This window comes from Astyanax mexicanus, chromosome 6 (assembly GCF_023375975.1).
Source record: "Astyanax mexicanus isolate ESR-SI-001 chromosome 6, AstMex3_surface, whole genome shotgun sequence".
Taxonomy (NCBI): domain Eukaryota; kingdom Metazoa; phylum Chordata; class Actinopteri; order Characiformes; family Acestrorhamphidae; genus Astyanax; species Astyanax mexicanus.
In genome coordinates this window covers 37,503,206-37,523,156 of record NC_064413.1, presented here as the reverse complement: position 1 = coordinate 37,523,156, position 19,951 = coordinate 37,503,206, and the positions used below count along the sequence as shown (strand labels likewise).

At 36.3% G+C, this 19,951-nt stretch overlaps 1 protein-coding gene across 4 annotated transcripts in view; it reads left to right on the top strand.

Annotated features, from left to right (window-relative positions):
- Positions 1-2,884: 2,884 nt before the first annotated feature.
- Positions 2,885-19,951, top strand: part of plppr5b (phospholipid phosphatase related 5b) — a 92,359-nt gene continuing 75,292 nt past the window's right edge. Inside the window, exons 1-3 of one of the 4 annotated variants that reach the window (XM_049480488.1) lie at positions 2,890-3,200; positions 3,278-3,435; positions 6,398-6,459. In XM_049480488.1, the coding sequence (XP_049336445.1) occupies positions 6,409-6,459 (51 nt within the window). In that variant the 5' untranslated portion in view covers positions 2,890-3,200; positions 3,278-3,435; positions 6,398-6,408. Of the gene's footprint in view, positions 3,436-6,397; positions 6,460-19,951 lie in introns of all 4 variants that reach the window. The other 3 variants (XM_049480490.1, XM_049480491.1, XM_049480489.1) reach the window with 3 other exon arrangements.

Genomic DNA, 19,951 nt, shown 5'->3' with positions numbered 1-19,951 from the left:
CTGACAAATGCATTTATTTTACAAATAGAATAGTTCTGCTTCATTACTATACATATCTGCTTTCTTGGAATGATGCTGCTCAAAAGCAGTATTTGAGACGACGTTTGATTTGTGACATTCTAAAAGTAGCCATTAGATAGGTAAATATGACTGATATAATGTCAGGACTGATCAATACACATGATACTATTTGTCAGGTTATATGGCTGCTCTGACTTATCAAAGGAACATCTGCAAGAAACCAATGGGCTCACATGACACAAGTTAAAGGTCAGAAATAATCATGAGGAAAACCAGAAGCCTATAGCAGAGATTAATAATGTGAAAGTGACTAACAGCCACCACTGGCTTCTTTAAAAGTGTTGCAGCACAATGATGAGTTGTAAAAGGTCGGGTGAGCATCACACTGGACATGTTTTTGAGAAACTGGACACACCAATCAGCCCAAGAGCCAAGAAGGTGAAAATCAATAGAATGTATCTTTTGTGTCTAGTTGTTTACATTTTATACAAACAAAGTATTTAAAAATGTTATTAATTTAGGTATTTCAATTATTAATTTAACTAATTTCATAAAACTTTCAAGCTATTTAAATATGTCCAAGAAATTTTTTGTTCACCCTACCATCCTGGGATAAACACCGCTTTAAGAAACTTACCAATGACATTTGCGACATCACAACACTCATACTGTTTTATTCACAAGAGATGGAAGATACTTGCTGAATGTTCAGCAATTAATCATATACATTTAACTTAATATTACTCATATTGTCTCTTTTATCTCTAAGATAAACGTTTGAGCGGCCACCTTGTCATGGTAGAATATCAAGGTAATAAAAATAATTTAATATTTTAGAAAATCAAAATGAGAGAAAAAAGAGAACAAGGTCATAATTAATAATTCAACATGTTTAAAAGGTCAACTATGTTTTCATCAAATGCCAATTTTTTTATTAATTTGTCCACTCTGTCATTGTCCACCATGTTGTACAGCTTGCTGTGGAAGGGTGGACACATGCATGATAGGAAATAAAAAAGGGTGAATAAGCTGGAAAGTAGGATTTCTGTGTTGTCTGAAGTTTAATAAGTATGATAAAAAGCATTTTTTGAGGGGCCACAGTTTTGAGAGCCACAAGACGTGGTATTTTGGTAAAGGCCAAACCCAGTTGTATTGGAAAAAATGAAGTCACAGTAAAAACATTCATTTTTTAAACCCAGAGCACAAAGCACATTAATTAACATGCAGGCTGAGCTAGTCCACACCTGAAACCCTGTGACCGCGTTCTATGGTTAACAGGAAAGGCTCTTATTCTGAAATCCACTCGCTTTACAGATTGAGTTGCTGAGTGAAACCACAGGATCGTGGAAACCCGTCAGATGAGGTGTGGATGTCCTGTAAACAGATCCATCACTGAGAGAAGCAGACAGGACTCTCAGTGCAGGGAGCATTTCATTCCCACCCGTTTTCTGAGACACGCGCTCCTCCTGTAATAAAACCGATTTATAAATAACTCCTCAATACAGAGTGACTGATAGTGAAATACTACAGATAAATACACCTGTTAGCCAGCTGAAGCGCGCGCTGACGGAGATACATACAGGCTAACCTTACTGTCTATGGCGCTGGTTACCATAGCAATGGAGGGGGCGCTTCTGCGCGTGGATTACCTGTCAATCGGAGCACAGGAGGCGGGGCTTGTCGGAATAGAGGTGGGAGAAAATATGAATCGCCAAATAGAGCAAAATTCTTCTTCTTCTTCTTCTTCTTCTTCTTCTTCTTCTTCTTCTTCTTCTTAATACTATTACTACTATTAATAATTATAACAACAATAAATGTCACAAGAATTCTTTTTTTAATTGATCATACAATATATAGACACTAGACATTACTCATACTAGTTTTTGCTTACTTCAACAATGACCATTGTGTTAACTTAGTAAGGATCAATTAACGTGAATGAGCGGGTATGTCAGTATTAATAAAACAGTGTTTTTATTTAATGTATATTTTATTTAATTTGGATGTGTAAACACTTTTGAGTTCCAATATCTGAATATATTTAAATAATTAAAAGCTCACTACTCTTTAAAAGGAGTGTAATTGCATTATTATGCTATTACGTCTTTATTTGATCAATAATATTTTATGGCAATTATTTCTGAGATTATATACCGTCCAAAATAATTGGGTATTGTGAAAGGTGTTAGCCTTGTGTTAGCCTATAAATGCTTTAGTGGGAAAAACTTTCTATAATGTGTTTTCATGCTGTGAGACTATGACAGTTGTTTCGCTACTAATTGCACCTGGTTGTGTACACCTGGTTGTTTAAGCATGCAGATTTAAAAAACATATATGTGGAAAAAGAGAAAATCTTTATAGTAGAACAAAAGTAGTATGTGTAAATTACCATTTGAACATAAAGCATACAAATAGTAAAAAAAAAAAAAAAACGCAAAAGGGAATAAAAGTTTTGAACATTAAACTGTGGCCAAAAAGCTCTTATTAAAAGATTAGATATATAACTAGTTATATGGCAATAAAACATTCAGGTATTGGCTGGAAGGACATTTGTTTGCTTTCAAAATTAGAAACCCAAAGAAAAAGAAGAAAGAAAGAGAAAGAAAGAAAAAAAATAACAATAAAACAACACAAAAAAACTAAAATAAAAAAACACTAATATATAAAAATATAAAATATAAAAAAATATTAAACATTAAAATAAAAAAACACTAATACTACTAAATTGTACAGTTAAATATTAACGTTGTGAACTGCTATACAGGTAATGATGCGTGTTGTTATTCTGTATTGTTGTGGGGCTTTTGGCTCTTCAAACAGCAGCATCTTGCACTCTTGTGTCCGGGTGACTCACGGTGGCGCATGCGCAGTAGTGGTCTAGCAGTATGCAGTGTAGTAAATAAGTAACGCTGGTTTTTCCAAAGTCTCGACAAATGTGTGTCACCAGAGATGAAGCTGGTATTTAAAGTTTGATATTAGTTGTAAAGTGAGCCCGGACACAGTGGAGAGGTACAGACAGAGAGACAGAGACTGACAGAGAGAGAGAAACTCGTCTGTTTACTTCTCTAATCCTCTCCCCCTATCCTCCTCCTCCTCCTGCTGCTGTTCTCCTGCTCTCCTGCTCCAGGTACCTCTGATGCTGCTGATGCAGAGCTTAAACTCGAGCTAGCTATAATAAGGTAGGACTCTCTCATCCGCCTCGTGACTTTAGCTAACTCAGATAACTCAGATATCCTCGGGGTGTTATTTTCTCCAGCACTTGGTCTGAGTCCATGCAGTTCCTCTGGGGAGAGAGAGAATTACAGCATTGCACCAGAGGCTCCAGGCACTCCAGCCCTGAACAACCAGTCTCTGAGCCTCATCTCAACATTTAAAAAAGCTGGAGAGGAGAGTAGACTACTAAACACACGCCAGGTCAGTTTTATTCTCTTCTTATGAGAAAGAAAACAGCCAAGAGACTCCTAAACTTACTGTAAACAACAACCAGCGTTATACAGCTCTGGAACAAATTAAGAGACCACTTAAGTTTCTGAATCAGTTTCTCTGATTTTGCTATTTACAGCTTTGAGTAAAATTAACACTGTTTTTTTTATTCTATAAACTACAGACAGCATTTCTTCCAAATTCCAAATTGTTAAGCATGGTGATGGTAGCATCACACTACATCATGTGGACATGCCCCCAACAAAAAAACACAAAACAATAATAATAATAAAAAAAACATCTGTGCTGTAAATTCTATCAAATATGTTTTATACTCGTTCCAACCCCAAAAATGACCCAGTAGGTTCATGTGTATCTGCCCTTTGCAATTGGAAATACTTCTCTTGAGGGTCTAAAAAAACCTGTGTGTTTTTTTGTTTGCCCATCTTTGTCAACACCTGGTGCAACTTAGAGTAGCTGAATGAATTCTTTTCACAGGGGTGTCCACAAACAATCATATAGTGCATAGAAAATCACATTTTGCATGTGTTTTTGCACAAATCTTAATAATCTTAATCTTAATAAAAGTATATATTTTGTATTATGAGAACTAGTATGAAAACACAAATATAAAACACAGTTTCCCTCAGCACTTTAGGGCTATAAAATATGGGGCATTGGGCCTGGGAGGTTGGCTGTTTGAGATTGTTAAGATGTTGTCCTGTTAAAAAAGTACCAGATCATCCCACTGAGGGTTTAAATTGTAAATAAGATTGCCCTATTTAGTTTATAAACATTTAGTTTGGTCACAAGTACAAAATCTGTTGTTTACTATTTTAATATTTTATTAAAATGTTAGTTTTTTGTTGCACATCAGTAGCTATCGAAATGTACTTTTATCTTAAGGTTAGTTTATAACCTTCTGCACCCCAATCCTGCTGCGGGATCTTGTGTTTTGATGTAATAGTGCCTTCAAATCAGACAGAGGTCCGTGATCTGTAGTTTTTCTTTCGTATGAAAGAAGTGTTGAAGTCTTCTAATGTGTTTGTGTTCACATTGACAACTGGGATGTGTCCTAGTGTGTGCTGTGATGAAATGCGTGGTGATATTAATTCTTGAGGGATCTGCTGATGCTGAATCTAAACAATAGGCAAAAGTGGAGATGATGTGAAATAATGTAATTTTAGTGTCAAGCTTTAAATTGTCTGTACATGCTAATGTGCACTATAATTGTGTTCAGGGTAAATTCACATTCACTAGATAATTGTGGGATAATGAATAATAATAATGATTTTTGTACTGACACATTACTGATTGGTAACAGTGCTTCAGGGAGCAACAATATGTACTGTCAGAGACCTGAGACTGGTTGAACTATGAATGGGAGTTCTTTTAACTCTCATGAATGATACAAATGAATGTTTGGTTTATTTTGGTGCAACATTGGTGCAAATGTGGCCTATGTGTATGCGTCCCTGACTTATGCCTCATTACATGGAGCTAACTGGTGCTTGTTGAAAAAAACTAACAAACAAACAAACAACAAAAAAACGATGAGACAGCATGCACAGTTTTTTTTATGCTGGATCATTTATACAGTGATTTAAATGTATAAAGTAATATACAAAAAAAATATGCTATATATTTTGTTATTTAATCCATTTCTTACTTTCTGCAAATACATGCTCTAGATTACAATATTTTTATTTAGAATTTTGGTAGAACTGCTGTTTATAGAATAAAACAACAATGTTTATTTTATATATATAAATTTATTTTATATATATAAATAGCAAAGTAAGAGAAACTGATTCAGAAACAGAAGTGGTCTCTTAATTTTTTCCAGACCTGTATGTGTGAACAATGTAGTCTACCAGCTTTTGAGTTTTTAATAATGGGTTTTTACTTATAAAAAATGTATATAAATTATAATTATATTAGTGGTGTCAGTCTCTTAAAATGTATTGTTTTAATCATCACATCACAATCATGATTCATATTTTTTTAAATGCTGGTAGTTACCTTTATAGTTGGTAGGGAGAAATCACATGATGGAATCGGGAACATCCCTAGGAAAAAACATGAACAAATAATAAAATATTCATATTGAATAGCCGAATCTGATCCGACTGACAAAATTCAGGTACAGTCCTTATCAATATTATTCATGAATAAGATGTTATTTGTTTGGAAATCACCAGACAGTTATTTTTAGGCACAAAGAAATCATAAAATTTAAATAATAAGCCAGAATTGAATTTAAGCAAATCTAGTACCCATCACTAACATCCCTGTTTTAATAGAAAATAAAAAAATGAACAATGAAAATGAGCATAAGTTATAACTCCCAGCTCCCTTACTAAAATGTACTGCAGCTGGAATTAAAGAGACTTCAGTATTTCATCAAGATGGTATTCAAGTTATTTGTGTGGTGAGGAACCTCTGGGGGATAACAATGATCTTTTGTAAAAACTAAACATGTTTTGAGAAAATCTAGATTTCAGAAAAAATAAAAATTCTCTATGGGGTTTATTTCCTATGTGGGGCATAACCCAAGTCTTGGATTGCATTTTCAAATGTTCATGTTCCATTTAAAGGAAAATATATTCTAGGACTAGGTTTAAACTAACTCTTATGTTCCTGAATGCCTTACAATATATTTTCTTGGAAAGAAGGCCATCTGGTGGGTGTTTGTTGCCTGCACCTCCAAAATACACTGTGATCGGTATACTGTGTATTGTAAAAAAGAAAAGTAATGTACAGTTACAATGTTATTGTATAAATATTGGACATATCAATAAATATTACAAGCAAAACAATTAAATTTTAATAATGTTGACAGTATAGAATAATTAAAGAGAGTAACTGCAGTGTTGAGAATCACTATTGTTGATTTGTGGTAACAGGCTCCATCTTGTGGCTGATCTGGATAAAAAATCTTTTTTTTTTTCAGGTGTCCGAAAAATGCCACCTAAAAGATCTCGCCAAGAATTCTACACATATTTAGCTGTGGAGGTAAGGCACATCAGTATCATTTTACTTTGTTGGAAATCACTGTAATTCTGATGGCTGAAAAGTCACACTTTTTGAATTGGCCTCTAGCAAAACACACATACTTTCACCTTAAACTGTTTAATTCACCAGAGAAATAGTCTACACAGTTCCCTTTATGCATTTTAAAGCTGAGATAAAAAAAAACTAGAATTTAGCAAAATATCACAGTAGATTAAGCAAGCTGGGGCAGGAGTTATTAAGATGTGATTTTCACCTGAAAGGTGAGGAGGCTGTTTAATCAGCGAGTCATTATCACTAAAGAGCACTGCAATAATGTTGTAATTGGCCTCATCTGAGCTAGGCGGCTCATCACCCTGGAATAAGTGTGAAATGATCTTCCTCCTCTCCTTCCAATTGCGGAGAAAATTTAGCACTTCTCATTTAAAGCAGGCTGAGAGTTTGCTTTAGATCAGAACATTATACGAGGAGTGAATTTGAAGTGAGATAAGATTATGTGATATAGTCTGTGGATATTAGGGGCTGAAGTTTTATTGGATTCTCTCTTATATTTGAGTGTATTTGTTCCAAAAAGAATCAAAAAGCCTCATGTATTGTTTAAGCTGCTTGTGTGTGTTTGGAATTGCCTTGACATTCTATAAAGACTCACAAATGAAAATCGTAAATTGAACTTTGCACATACTCTGAATGGACAAAAGTATTGGGACACCTGCTCATTTATTGTTTCTTTCATAATCAAGAGTATTAACGTTTATTAGAGTTTATCTTGCTTTTATTCAGTAACTGTCTCTTCTGTGCAGGAAAGGCTTTCTACTAGATTTTGAAGAATTGCTGTGAGGATTTGACTGCATTTAGTTTGCACAAGAACATTAACGAATGAACATAGGTATTGGGTGATAACTCATGCCAAAATTATTGGATGGAGCTCCATCATTCTAGAGAACACTGGGGGCTTTTTACCCCTCTAACCCATATCTGACATAGGGGTGGGCGATATGGCCCTAAAATAATATCACGATATTTCATGGTATTTTCGCGATAACAATACTCTTGGCGATATGACAAAACACTTAATAAAACAAAAAATAAAAATACAATATACATTGCAAGAAAAAAAACAAAAAAAAAAACAAATATATATAAATTATATATATATAATATAATATATATTATTACATACAATATAATACTGCACACCCCTGAGTGAGAAAATACAAGAATTTTATCAGATTTGTGACAGATGCAGAATGCCATGATGCTAATCATAATGCACTCCAAATATCTCCATATATCCAGGATTAAAGTAAAATAAATGATACTCGACAGATATATTCAGTCTCTAGTAGATATCAAATGATTGGGTGATGTGGCACGATATTTTAAGGTATAATATCATTCACTATATTGAAAAATGTTGACGATATTATCGTGTACGATATGATATGGCACACCCCTAATCTGACATTAAGCATACAGCTAATTAGTTCATGTTTTTATGCTCCAGAGGGTTCTGTTCTATCGGCAGTACTTCTTTACAGGGTCTAGACAAGCTGTGTTCATGTGAGCGTGTGGGTATGTGCATCTGTCAGCCGTAGATGCAAGATAAATAACTAAATGTGTGCATTAGAAGGAATGTCCACAAACATTTGGACAAATATGTAGTGTGTTATGTGTGTTAGGGGCGTAACAAAGTATCGATTTAAATTTTTTTTTAATGATTGCAAGGTTTAGTTATACTTTATTTATTAAATATGAAAAAGGAGCATTGTATGTGATAAGTATTGATGTTTTAGTGCCCGAGTTCCCTAAAGCAAGTAACGTAATATTAAAGGGTTTTACACAAATATGACGAAGCTTGACATATTTTATGCAAGTGGTTATGTTTACAATAGTTATATAGTGCAGTGGGTGATGTTACTGGAACAGAGTGGCAAAGATGGTGATGCCATTCTCCCTTTTTTAAGTCATATTGTGTCAAATAGATTTTGAAGCTGTTATTTTATTGTACCATTGCTACATTTTGTTAAATGTTTTTAAAAGAATCTACAAATCTCTGATTCACAAATTCAGATTGGATTAGATTCATAAAGTATAGATACTCTCCTGTTGTTTGCCATATAACCCTGCAACAACAGTGTTCTTAACTGAAATAGCTTTATTTTTTATTTTTGATAATTAATAGGTATAGAGGCAACTAACTTTAAATGGACAGAAGATAGACAAACATCCACATGGCAAAGTGTTACATATACTTGGCATTAATCTGTTAGCCAGTAGAGTAAAGCTCTATAGGACTCAAAGCAACATCAGGCCAAAAAGAGACCACTGATAAGCTAGGCACATTCAAACTGCATTAGCAATTAGAAACGTTTACCAACAGGGATAAACTCACTCTTAGCAAGAATACCCCATCTCCAAATCAGCAGCCTCAAAGACCAAAACAGAACTGAGTCTGTACTGTCTTTAAAATCACAGAACTAATACTTAACATTTAAAAATGTAAAGTAATCTAAGTAGTTGTCTTTCACCATTTTTACCACATCCCACTATACACTTTAGAACTAATGCGGCGATCCTACACAGACCTGTTCTGGATGTCAAAGGTTTTCATTATTAGGTAACTGACATATTTTGTTAAGTGTTTCCATTTTCTTTATCCACCTTCTACTAAATAAAGGATCCCCTTAGATCTAATAAGCTGCCAGTTTGACTTTGCCAGGTCTTACATCACAAGCTTCAGGCTTTCCTCATGGTCATTTACATATTGTCCCTAGACTGACTCAACAAATTCATGGAGAAAAGATGTTTCTTGCCATATTAGTGCATGAATGTGTGCCGTTATATCAGTAAAGGACTCATTTTGTGTTTATTATCTTATTTTATCTACTAATTTAAAAATAGTCAAGATTGAAAGAGTTCACATCATGAAAAAAATGATTCTTGTATAATAAAAATGATTTATGTAATATATACAGCTCTGGAAAAAAAATTAAGAGACCACTTAAATTTCTGAATCAGTTTCTCTGATTTTGCTTTTTATAGGTATATTTTTGTTCATTAAAATGAACATTGTTGTTTTATTCTATAAACTACAGACAACATTTCTCCCAAATTCCAAATAAAAATATTGTAATTTAAAGCACTTATTTGCAGAAAATAAGAAATGATGCAGAGCTTTCAGCCCTCAAATAATGCAAAGAAAACAAATTAAAATTCATAAAGTTGTAAGAGTTCAGAAATCAATGTTTGGTGGAATAACCCTGGTTTTTAATCACAGTTTTCATGCATCTTGGCATGTTCTCCTCCACCAGTCTTACACACTGCTTTTGGTTAACTTTATGCCACTCCTGGTGCAACAGTTCAAGCAGTTCATTTTGGTTCAATGGCTTGTGATCATCCATCTTCCAGCTGATTATATTCCAGAGGTTTTCAGTGTGGTAAAATCAAAGAAAATTATCATTTTTAAGTGGTCTCTTGTTTTTTTCCAGAGCTGTATAAAATGGATTTCAATTAGCAATAATAGTTTACTTTAATTTCCTTATTTAGATATGTTGCGAAAACCAGTGAAATCACATCTACTGTACATCTGTCTATTTAGCCTACAGCAGTTTAGCTTCAGCCATTCACATTAAAGTTATAAGGAGTGTTTCCGTCTGGACTAGAGTGGTTGGAAAATAGTAACGTGACATTAATTGTGACTGTTTTGTGCAAAAAACCCAAATTGCTTACATTTAATAAATAATAATAAATAATATTTTTGAGCCTTTAAATTCATGAATTGCATTGGGATAATATTCCCAACCCTGCTCATGGAATACCTGCACATTTTCTGCATTTTTATGCGCCCACTGCAAGTCAGGAGGAGCTTGTTTATGAGCAAAACTGGATCTCCCTAAAGAACGATAGCACAAAGGTGATTAATAAATGGTCAAGCAGGAATCACACTGAATACTCACACTCTTTCTCCACCAGTTAAAATGATGTTTACCCTCAGATGCATTGGTGAAACGTGGCTCTGTCTAGTTTAACAGGTGTATTGGGGTCTGGGAAACACTCAAAACATGCAGGGCATGGGACAAGGGTTGGAAAGCACTATAAAATATTTATTTATATGTCAAGATAGTTCAGCTGTACAGACTAGAAGAACTGAATAAATCCCCCTGTGGTGTTTGTGTGGAGTGGGTTGTGGTAGAGAAAAGCCCACGCAGTGGTGCAGTGGTGCAGTGCAGCTGTGCTCAGGCTCAGTGAGTGGGCTTCGAGTGTCTACAGAGGCCTAAATCAAGGACGCATCTTCCCTAGCTTACTCTATCATACGGGCCTGTGCGTTCAGCCTGTGTGTAGGAACCTACATTAGTACCTTCCTGGAATAGCTGGAGTCTTTTCCGTTGTCTGCGTGGGCGGACAGTAGAGATTTGAGCGTTGTTCTAGTCCTGCTTAACCTAGATTTGTATAAAATGTATTTATCAGTGTAATGCATGATAATAGTCCTATTTTTACCCTATACTCCAAATGACCAAAACCATGTTCATATAAACTCTCCTATCACTAGAAATCCCCTCAAACCCTAGAATGCTGGTGCAAGATGAACACCAGCATTCTGAAACGAAACATGTGGAGTTTAGACTACATCTCTTTTTGAACTGCTGCTGTATCGCAGCATCACTGAAAAGCTGGTCAGCATGCTTGGAGGAAAGTGAAGCGACCCAGCTCTAATATGTCAGCTAACGAAAGCCGGTGCTGCCCAAGATTACACTAGAAGTACAAGGAGGAGAGAGTAGCATCTACCCAACCCTGAGAGAGAAAGGCCAATTGTGCTCTCTCAGACTCTGCTGATGCCAAGCAGCATGATCTGGGATTTAAACCTGCAATCTTTGGATCATAGTGATGCATAGTGGTGCATTAGTCTGTTGGACCACTCAGGACCAGGCAAAATACTTTAAATATTAAAACTCTGCCAAAATATAACCTGAGAAGCCATTTAAGCTCCTTTCATGAATGCTTACATGACCACCTCTATGAGCCAAATCGCCAAGGACTCCTCCGAATACACCAAAGACTGAGTTGTAAATCACTGTAGAAAAGGCCTCTGGGCAAAGGGAGCCAGACCCGGCATTCCTTCATCGTACACTGTATGCATCTCCATCGATTTAAAGGCTCCCCTGATGCACACAACATATTCACTCCATCTGTCAGCAGCACCTGTGAGCCAGGGGCCGGTCTCAGTGCTTTCAATCACTCTGCTCTCACTCCTCTCCTAATGCTCTGTGGAGGGGAGGCTACACTGCATGAGACATGAACTGATTTCTTATCATGCTCTGTTCTCTTCTCTCAAGCCGGCACACTCCTACAAGTCACACATACCTTCTTCTTCTTTTGCTGCCCTTCCATGACTTTCCCCATCCAACAGGAGGATATAGTTTAAACTTAAATTCATCATCAAATTAATTCATCATCATTCAGCATCTTTATTGCAATGTGGGCATACACAATATTCACAGGATGGCAGGATGTACAATGTCAGGTAATAAAAAATGTTTTTTGCTATTTGATACAAAAGGATCATAGGGAGATTATCTGTGCGTTATTTTTTTACATTTTGATCTTGGATACACATAGTGCATTATTAATTATGATGTTGGCTCACTGATTTCAAATTCCTGTATTTTAAACTGCTTAACAAAGTACAAATAATACAAAACCCTTATTCTCTGCTGTTAAATAAGTTATTTACATTCTAAAATCTTTGAGCTCTTTGAGACTCCTACAGGACACTTGGAGAAGCTGTCTGTTCACTCTTTACTCCACTTAATAATATCCGATCAGTAACAGGAATCAACCCAAAATGTATGTTTGAAAATAGACATAAATCTATGACCATGTGATAATGCTGCTGGATATCTCAATATTGATGTAAAACATGATTAATAAAAAAAATGAAATTAAGTTCCTCAAAGTATTTTGACAGTTTTTGCTGCACTTATTTTTCCATGATTAAGAAATAGTTTGGTTAGTGTGTAACTTTGCTGTGGACCTCTATGTCTACATCTACTCTGCCTCACTCTGCCTCCAACCTAGTTATGTCCCGTGAGCTGTCTGCAGTCTGCAGCATAAAAAGAGCTCCCTCTGTTGGTGCAGAAGAGTAATACAGATTGAGTTGGCTGCTATTTACATTTTTATTGCAGCTCATGTATTGTGTTTGTTCACATTGTTCAAAATCATATTGCGATAACAATAAAAATGTTAAAATAAAAATATTTTGAATACATTTTTTATCTCATTTGCTTCATATACTTGGCTGTATTTCTGCATGCATCACATGCTTTAGATGGTGCAGCTGAGTTGTAGACACATAGCCAGAGGCCAGGTCAGACATACTCCCCATGCAGCACCTGGAGCAGATGGAGGTTAAATGCAGTGCTCAAAGGTACTTTAAGCACTAGATGTTTATGCAGCTCTATCATTTATGACGAATAAGAACTGGGCTGAATCTGTGAATCAGTGTGTGCTTGCTGTCAGATTTAATATTTGTTTCTGTTGTTTTTGAGGGTTTATACTGTAGGCATTCAGCGTAAAAATACTCAAAAACTACACTTACATGTCAAAACTCATTGAGCTGGAGCTAGTATCATGTCCCATGACTTTTGCCATGTCCAATGGTAGCTAAACAATGCTGCATTTACCAGCACAATAAGCATGTAGGGCCTTGTGGACTGAATATTGATGTTATTTCTGGAAGAGTTGCTTGTCTATTTGCGTGGACAATTCTCTAACCATAGAGTTCCAGTGCATGCACTGTTTTTGGAATTGAATGTGCCATCTTTCATTTGAGACCCAATATAAATAAGATGTTATGATGATGTAGAGTGTTTTCTTTTTTTATATACATTTTATTTCTCATTTTTATCCCATTTTCTTCTCAATTTACACGGCCAGTTACCCAACCCACTCATTAGGACTCTCCCTATCACTAGTGATGCCCCAACATCAGTAGGGTGAAGACTAACACATGCCTGATCGGTTACATGTGAAGTCAGCCACCACCTCTTTTTGAACTGCTGCTGATGCAGCATTGCTGAGTAGCATCTCAGTGCACTCGGAGGAAAATGCATATTATCGACTTGGTTCCGATACATCAGCTCACAGATGCCTTGTGTTGAGTAACATCACCCTTTGATTGATTGATATGGGAAGAGAGCGCCGTCCACCCACCCAGAGAGGGCAAGCCAATTGTGCTCTTTCAGGGCAAGCTATCCAGTGTCCGATGGCAAGCTACATGGACTGGATTCGAACCAGCGATCTTTTGATCATAGTGGAAGCACTTAGCCTGCTGGACCACTCATAGCCCGTGTGAGGTGTTTTAAGGCAGTATAAGAGAGGTCAGGTGTTTAAAATCAGATTCCATTACTTTTTACTTAAATAAAATGAGATAAAACAGTACAGATTAGTAAAAGACAGTGCAAGTAACAGGTTTTTAACTTGAAGGCCTAAGTAGCCATGTGGGCACCAAGTATATTAATTAAGAAGAGGACCGTTGGAGGCATTCCTTGTCTACAGCAGTGCGGTTGTCTCTGCCTATCCAAATAGAGCGGGGATATGTGGCAGTGCTGAATGTGCTTTTGTTGTTAGCCTGTAATGAAATGCTTGGTCATCGCTCCCTCTTAGCTCAGGCTCATTAATCTGAGAAGCCGAGGCTGGCACAGGCCTGCTGGAATGAGGCGGCTGTTTGCCATGCCAGAGCAATCAGCGCTCCGCTGCCCTGTAAATATTTGCAATTAGCTGAGATGCCTGGTTCTGCTCTGCTGGGGGATGACCATTATTGAGCAGCTTTGCGCTTGATACTTTTGAGCAAATATTACTTCTTCCCTGAGAGGCTGTGAAAACTATCCCTTAGAGGGACCTGCGTGAATGTGATATACCTTGAGTTTTGATTGAGATTTGCTGTATTATTGTAGCACAATGTACGATTAGTAATGAAATGCCTATAGGTTTTACCATTACTGGCTGGAAATTAAATAACTTATTTTAAGGTATGTCTAATAATGTGGCATCTGGCTGAATATTTTTTACTTCATAACTGATTCATTTTGTGAAAAACTCACAAAGCTCAAAGCTCATCTCCTTGTGGACCACCAGATGGCACTTACATATATAAAATATGTAGTCTCCATTGCTGCACTCCTATAGGAGCAGTGTGAAGGGACTTGGAAGTAGTTCTGTTGGCATATTGTCTATACTGGTTCTTCAGTGAATGCAATGGTTCAACCCAAAGATCCTTAAAAAACTATTTGGATTTTTTGGATGTTTATTAGTGGGAAAACCTTTTGTACCAAATATACAAAATAGTGCTCTACTCTTAGAATGTAATCAAGAGAAAGATGGATGATCACAAGCCATCAAACCAAGCTGAACTGCTTGAATTTTTGCACCAGGAGTGGCATAAAGTTATCCAAAAGCAGTGTGTAAGACCGGTGGAGAACATGCCAAGATGCATAAAAACTGTGATTAAAACCAGGGTTATTCCACCAAATATTGATTTTTGAACTCTTAATACTTTACAAATATGAACTTGTTTTCTTTGCATTATTTGAGGTTTATATTATTTATATTATTTCTCATTTTCTGTGAATAAATGCTCTGAATGACTATATTTGTATTTGGATTTTGGGAGACATGTCTGTAGCTTATAGAACAAAACAATAATTACTCAAACATATACCTATAAATAGCAAAATCAGAGAAACCGATTCAGATTGACTTTGCCAAATTTTAAGAAAAGCAGAAAAAAGTTATATAAATACATTATAGACAATTTGTATGTACCAGGGTTGAGCAATTCTGAGCTTGGAGGGTTGAATTTTTTTTTTTTTTTGCTGTTTAATCACACCTGATTCACCTTACTTTTTAATTGGAAAATTTAATACTATAGGTCTGTCTGAGAAGGTAAATCAGCAAAGTGTTTTCGTCTCTGTCCTCACCTGCTCATCCTTGGTTTATACAAAACAGGACATCACTAAAATATCGTCTTATATGCCTCTCTTATTTGGAAAATATTGTAATGCAGCTACTTTTGAACATGGGACACGTGTTTGAAAAACTGTAATATGTGTTATTTTTTTGAGATGTGTATTACATACACATTAAAATAGACATTATGGGACAGTTTCCAGTTCCAGACAGGGATTAAACCTAGTCTTGGACTACACTGCATTTTGTTTAGATATAATTTTAACATAACAGCTGGTCTTTATCCCTGTCTGAGAAATTGCCCCTATATGAGCAGTGTGACATAGCTCTTTTCACACATCAACTTTTGACTATTGAGGCTAAGACCCAGTTAGTGCGGTTGTGGAATTTGGGTCATTTTAATGCATCACAGCATCAAATTAGACACATAAATTCAGTACTGGGGGACAGCTGCAGGACTGACAGTTTTAGATATTGACTTTCAAGTTCCTGCTGATACCAACCACCATCACTATTTACCTTTCTGACAATAATATAAGGCTTTATGCAGACGCACTGTGCTTTGTTTATTCGGTATCAAACAGTACAAAACAGCTGTGATAGTTACATCATGTGCAGTACCTTACCCGTACCAGCTATCAGCCATGTCTGACACAGCAGCTAATGGATAAAAAGATCTGTAGATAGTTACTGATACTGTACTTTATTTTTTTATTAAAGATGTTCAGTGTCTCTCAGCTCCGGCACAGATAAGAATCAGTTCAATATATTGCAGTAATAATGTAAAGCATATCATTTATACTGTTTATTAGACTTTCAGTCAGCTAGAGTTTTTTTTTTTATCTTATCTTGAGGGTGAAGCTGCTGACACAGTAACATTTCAGAATTATCTGTGTGTGTTTGTGTTTGTTTGTGTGTGTATGTTTGTGTGTGTGTCTAAGAGCTCATATCTCATTTGTTTACTTATTATAGATTTGTTGTACAGAAAAGCCAGAACTCTCACATAATGGGGGTTACCGCTGTTGCTCTCTCTGGATTTGTAGATTCATATCTGTCATTTTTAATAGTTGTTTTTTTGCACGTTCAAAAGAATGTAAGACTCTGATGCGCTGGCTCAGAATGGTTTTACATTTATAGTTTGATTTTAACTGGCAGAGGCTCATTAGAGGCTCTCTGGCTGCAGACAGAATTTAAAATGCGGTGGAAGGCTGCATTAACGTTCTCTTATATGCCCAAATGCTTTCCCACCATGTAAACACAAACTTCAATTGAATCACGGACGAGCAGTGCAGTGATTCCAAACTGAATGAAGTTTAATGATTCATGGGTGGAGGTGAAAACTCGATGCCGCAAAACAAGCCAAATAATATATAGCGAGGAAGATGCCAGACGATTGAAATGGGTTCAGCCTAAGGAAACTGCAGAGACGGCAGAAGTTTGTGCTCAGGATGCTCGGTTTAGGGACTTTGATTTGCAGCTCTGCTGAAGCAGGTGTGGTGGAAAATGTGAAAACATACAGCACACTATACACTGGACTAAAATATTGGGACATCTGCCTTTTTTCGTAGTAAAAAAATAGTTTATCCTGCTTTTGTTGGAGTAACTGTCTCTACTAGTCACTCCTGAAGGCTTACGCTACCTCCTGGCCGCTGCGCTCCACGTCGCATCGCTTTGCCAAACATTCACACAAAGCAATCCAGACTGTTCTCATACAGAGTTCCCCAATGGTGGAACAAACTACCTTCCACTACCAGATCAGGAGAATCTCTCGCTACCTTTAAGAAAATCCTGAAGACAGAGCTCTTCAAAGAGCACTTACTCTCCTAACACCTCTAACACACTAACTACTTCTAACCTCATTTTCTTCTTCCCCTCCTTCACTCCTCTGTCCTATTATTTCCCTTTGACCTCCTTTAGGCCCTATCTAAATATGTTTATACTTCTATTACTTTTGTACTTCACTATTGTCGCTTTGGACAAAAGCATCTGCCAAATGTAATGTAATCTAATGTAGTTAGGGAAGACATTATACTAGATTTTGGAGCACTACTGCAAGAATTGGATCTCACTATTACGTTTTGGATTTTGAATGATCACCCCCCACCTCAGCACTGAGTCTTTCAACACTAAGTCATACCCCACGGGCTTTACACCAATCTAACCCATACCTGTCTTAAGGCTTGGTGCCCTAAGGTTCATATTTGTTATTTATCTGCCCTTGAGAGTCCTATTATACACTGTAAACCCACAATTAATGTGGGTTTACAGTGTATAATATGTAAAATATGTAAAATTGGATATTTCCAAACATTACTCAACTATGTTCAATTTGTGGGCACATATAAATCCAAACTGAGATCTTTGAGTTGAATCAGCTTATAATAAATAAGTTTAGTCTGTTGCCATTAGCAGCTTCTTTTTCATTGGCTTCTGGCACAATCTATTTGCATTCTGGTTGTGTCTTCCAGGCTCTGACACTTAATATCAGTGTGTAGTGATTCTGAATTTTATCTATTTTATTTACCTGACCATAACATTCAAGGTAGAATTATAATGCAAAACAATTGATCTAACTTAATCTAATCAATGAAATGTACAATGGCTTACAGTGTAATAGATATACTTCTCTACAGGGACCAGAGAAGCTGTGTATGTGCATTTGTTACATGTATTCAAAGAGTGGGTGCATCTTAAACTAGCTGGATGCATTCATTAGTAAGGAGTCCCTCAATATTTGGACCTATATATGGTGTCTGGAGAATTGTGACTTCCATAAAGAAAAGCTTCCATAATCTTAACTGAAGAGGACGATTTGTTTTATTGCCCTGTGAGGTGGTGAATCTATTTATTTTTTGTTAACTGCTTCTATTCTTTGTGACAGACAGATAAAAAAGACCAAAGTGGATCACTGAGGGGAGAAAAAGCAACTCTGCATTATCCACAGTATAATAGCACTGCTTCAAGTGGCTTTTTACTCCATTAATCCTCAGTTACCTCTAGCTATGTTTTGCCACAGTATGACTGCGCCCCATTTTAATGTTGTAATTAAGCTCAAGTCTTTTAGAAAAATAAAGCTCATGATTAAAGCCATCAAGTGGCGCATCTCTTTTAAACAAGGCCTAAGAGTGCTGTAAATGAATCATGAGCAGGGATTAATAAATGATGGAACAAGCGGCTGGATGAGCCTCAAACTTTCGGAGGAACGGAGCAGGCCTGTTTCCTTTTTTACTGCATTATAGAGTCTAGTGCAGTACAGTATGTGCTGGCCTTTGAAGCCAATTTCACTCATAGCCATCTCTAATACTTTGTAGGCATTTCTCAAAAGATGAGTTATTAAGAGAAGACGTATCCCTCAGAGGGGCAGGGAGATCTCAAGGCTGGAGGCTGTTGCACACAGCAGACTTTAAATGACTGTCACAGCTGAAGAGAATTGCTTCCTTCTGTCATTCTCTTAAACTGGATCGTTGGACTGAGCACATGTATAGCTTATAACTCTTAAACCCTCTTTTTAGGCTTACATTTGCGATTCACCGAAATAAAAGTGTTTGGCCAAAACCAGAACTGTATCCCAAAAAAAAAAGTTACATTTTTAATACTAAATACAGAATATGTTTTTCAGGTTTTCACAGGTTGTTATTCATTTTGATGCTTTTACTCATAATTGCATGAATTAAATAGCCTATATGTATTTGTCTTTTTTTGCAAGAAAATGTAATTCTAAATAAATTCATTTTTTGGGGGTATTCACAAACACTGCTATTATTGTTATGCCTTTTGTGAGCCATATTTCAGTTCTTAACTCTCATAAATACATTACTTCTGCATGATGTAGCATCAGCTTTAGCACAAAATGTGCTAACTGAACTAATCAGTTACTAAATAAATAATTTCATAACTACATAATTAAGCAATCACACACTCAAGGTTTGTGCTATAATGTGTAATATTGGCACTGCTGTGCTGCTGTTGTAGTGCCAATATTACACAATATAGCACAAACCTATTATATCACAGTTCCATTATAACTGTTTATTGAAATAGAAGAGGAGAAGAGGAGAAAATACAATCTGTTTGGTTATAAACACTCCGCGAGTTAAAATAGTTCCACTGCTGCTCTGTTTGTAGCTGTGATGTTTGGCTTGTAAGCGCTGCATCATTGCTAGTTTACCTGTATGTGGAGGAGTAATACATGGAGAGCTTCGGTTACAGTGCATTACTGGCTGATAATGGCGCTCAAAGAACGGCTCTCAGCCAATCATGGTATAATAACTAACAACTGCATAATAATGCAATCAGGGACCATAGTAGAAATTCCACATTCATCATAGCCTGTGCGATTTTATCAACCACTGCTTGTATCTAATCATCAGTTATGGACCACTTAGCTTAACCCGGAGCATAAGAGGTTAAATTTTGCTCCTCTGAGTCTTGTTTTTAATCAGCTAAAACATATCGATCGGGCAGATTTGTTTCAGCATTTTATGAGCAGAACAGTAGGCAGTGTGAACATTTTTGGCAGTGCTCTACAAAA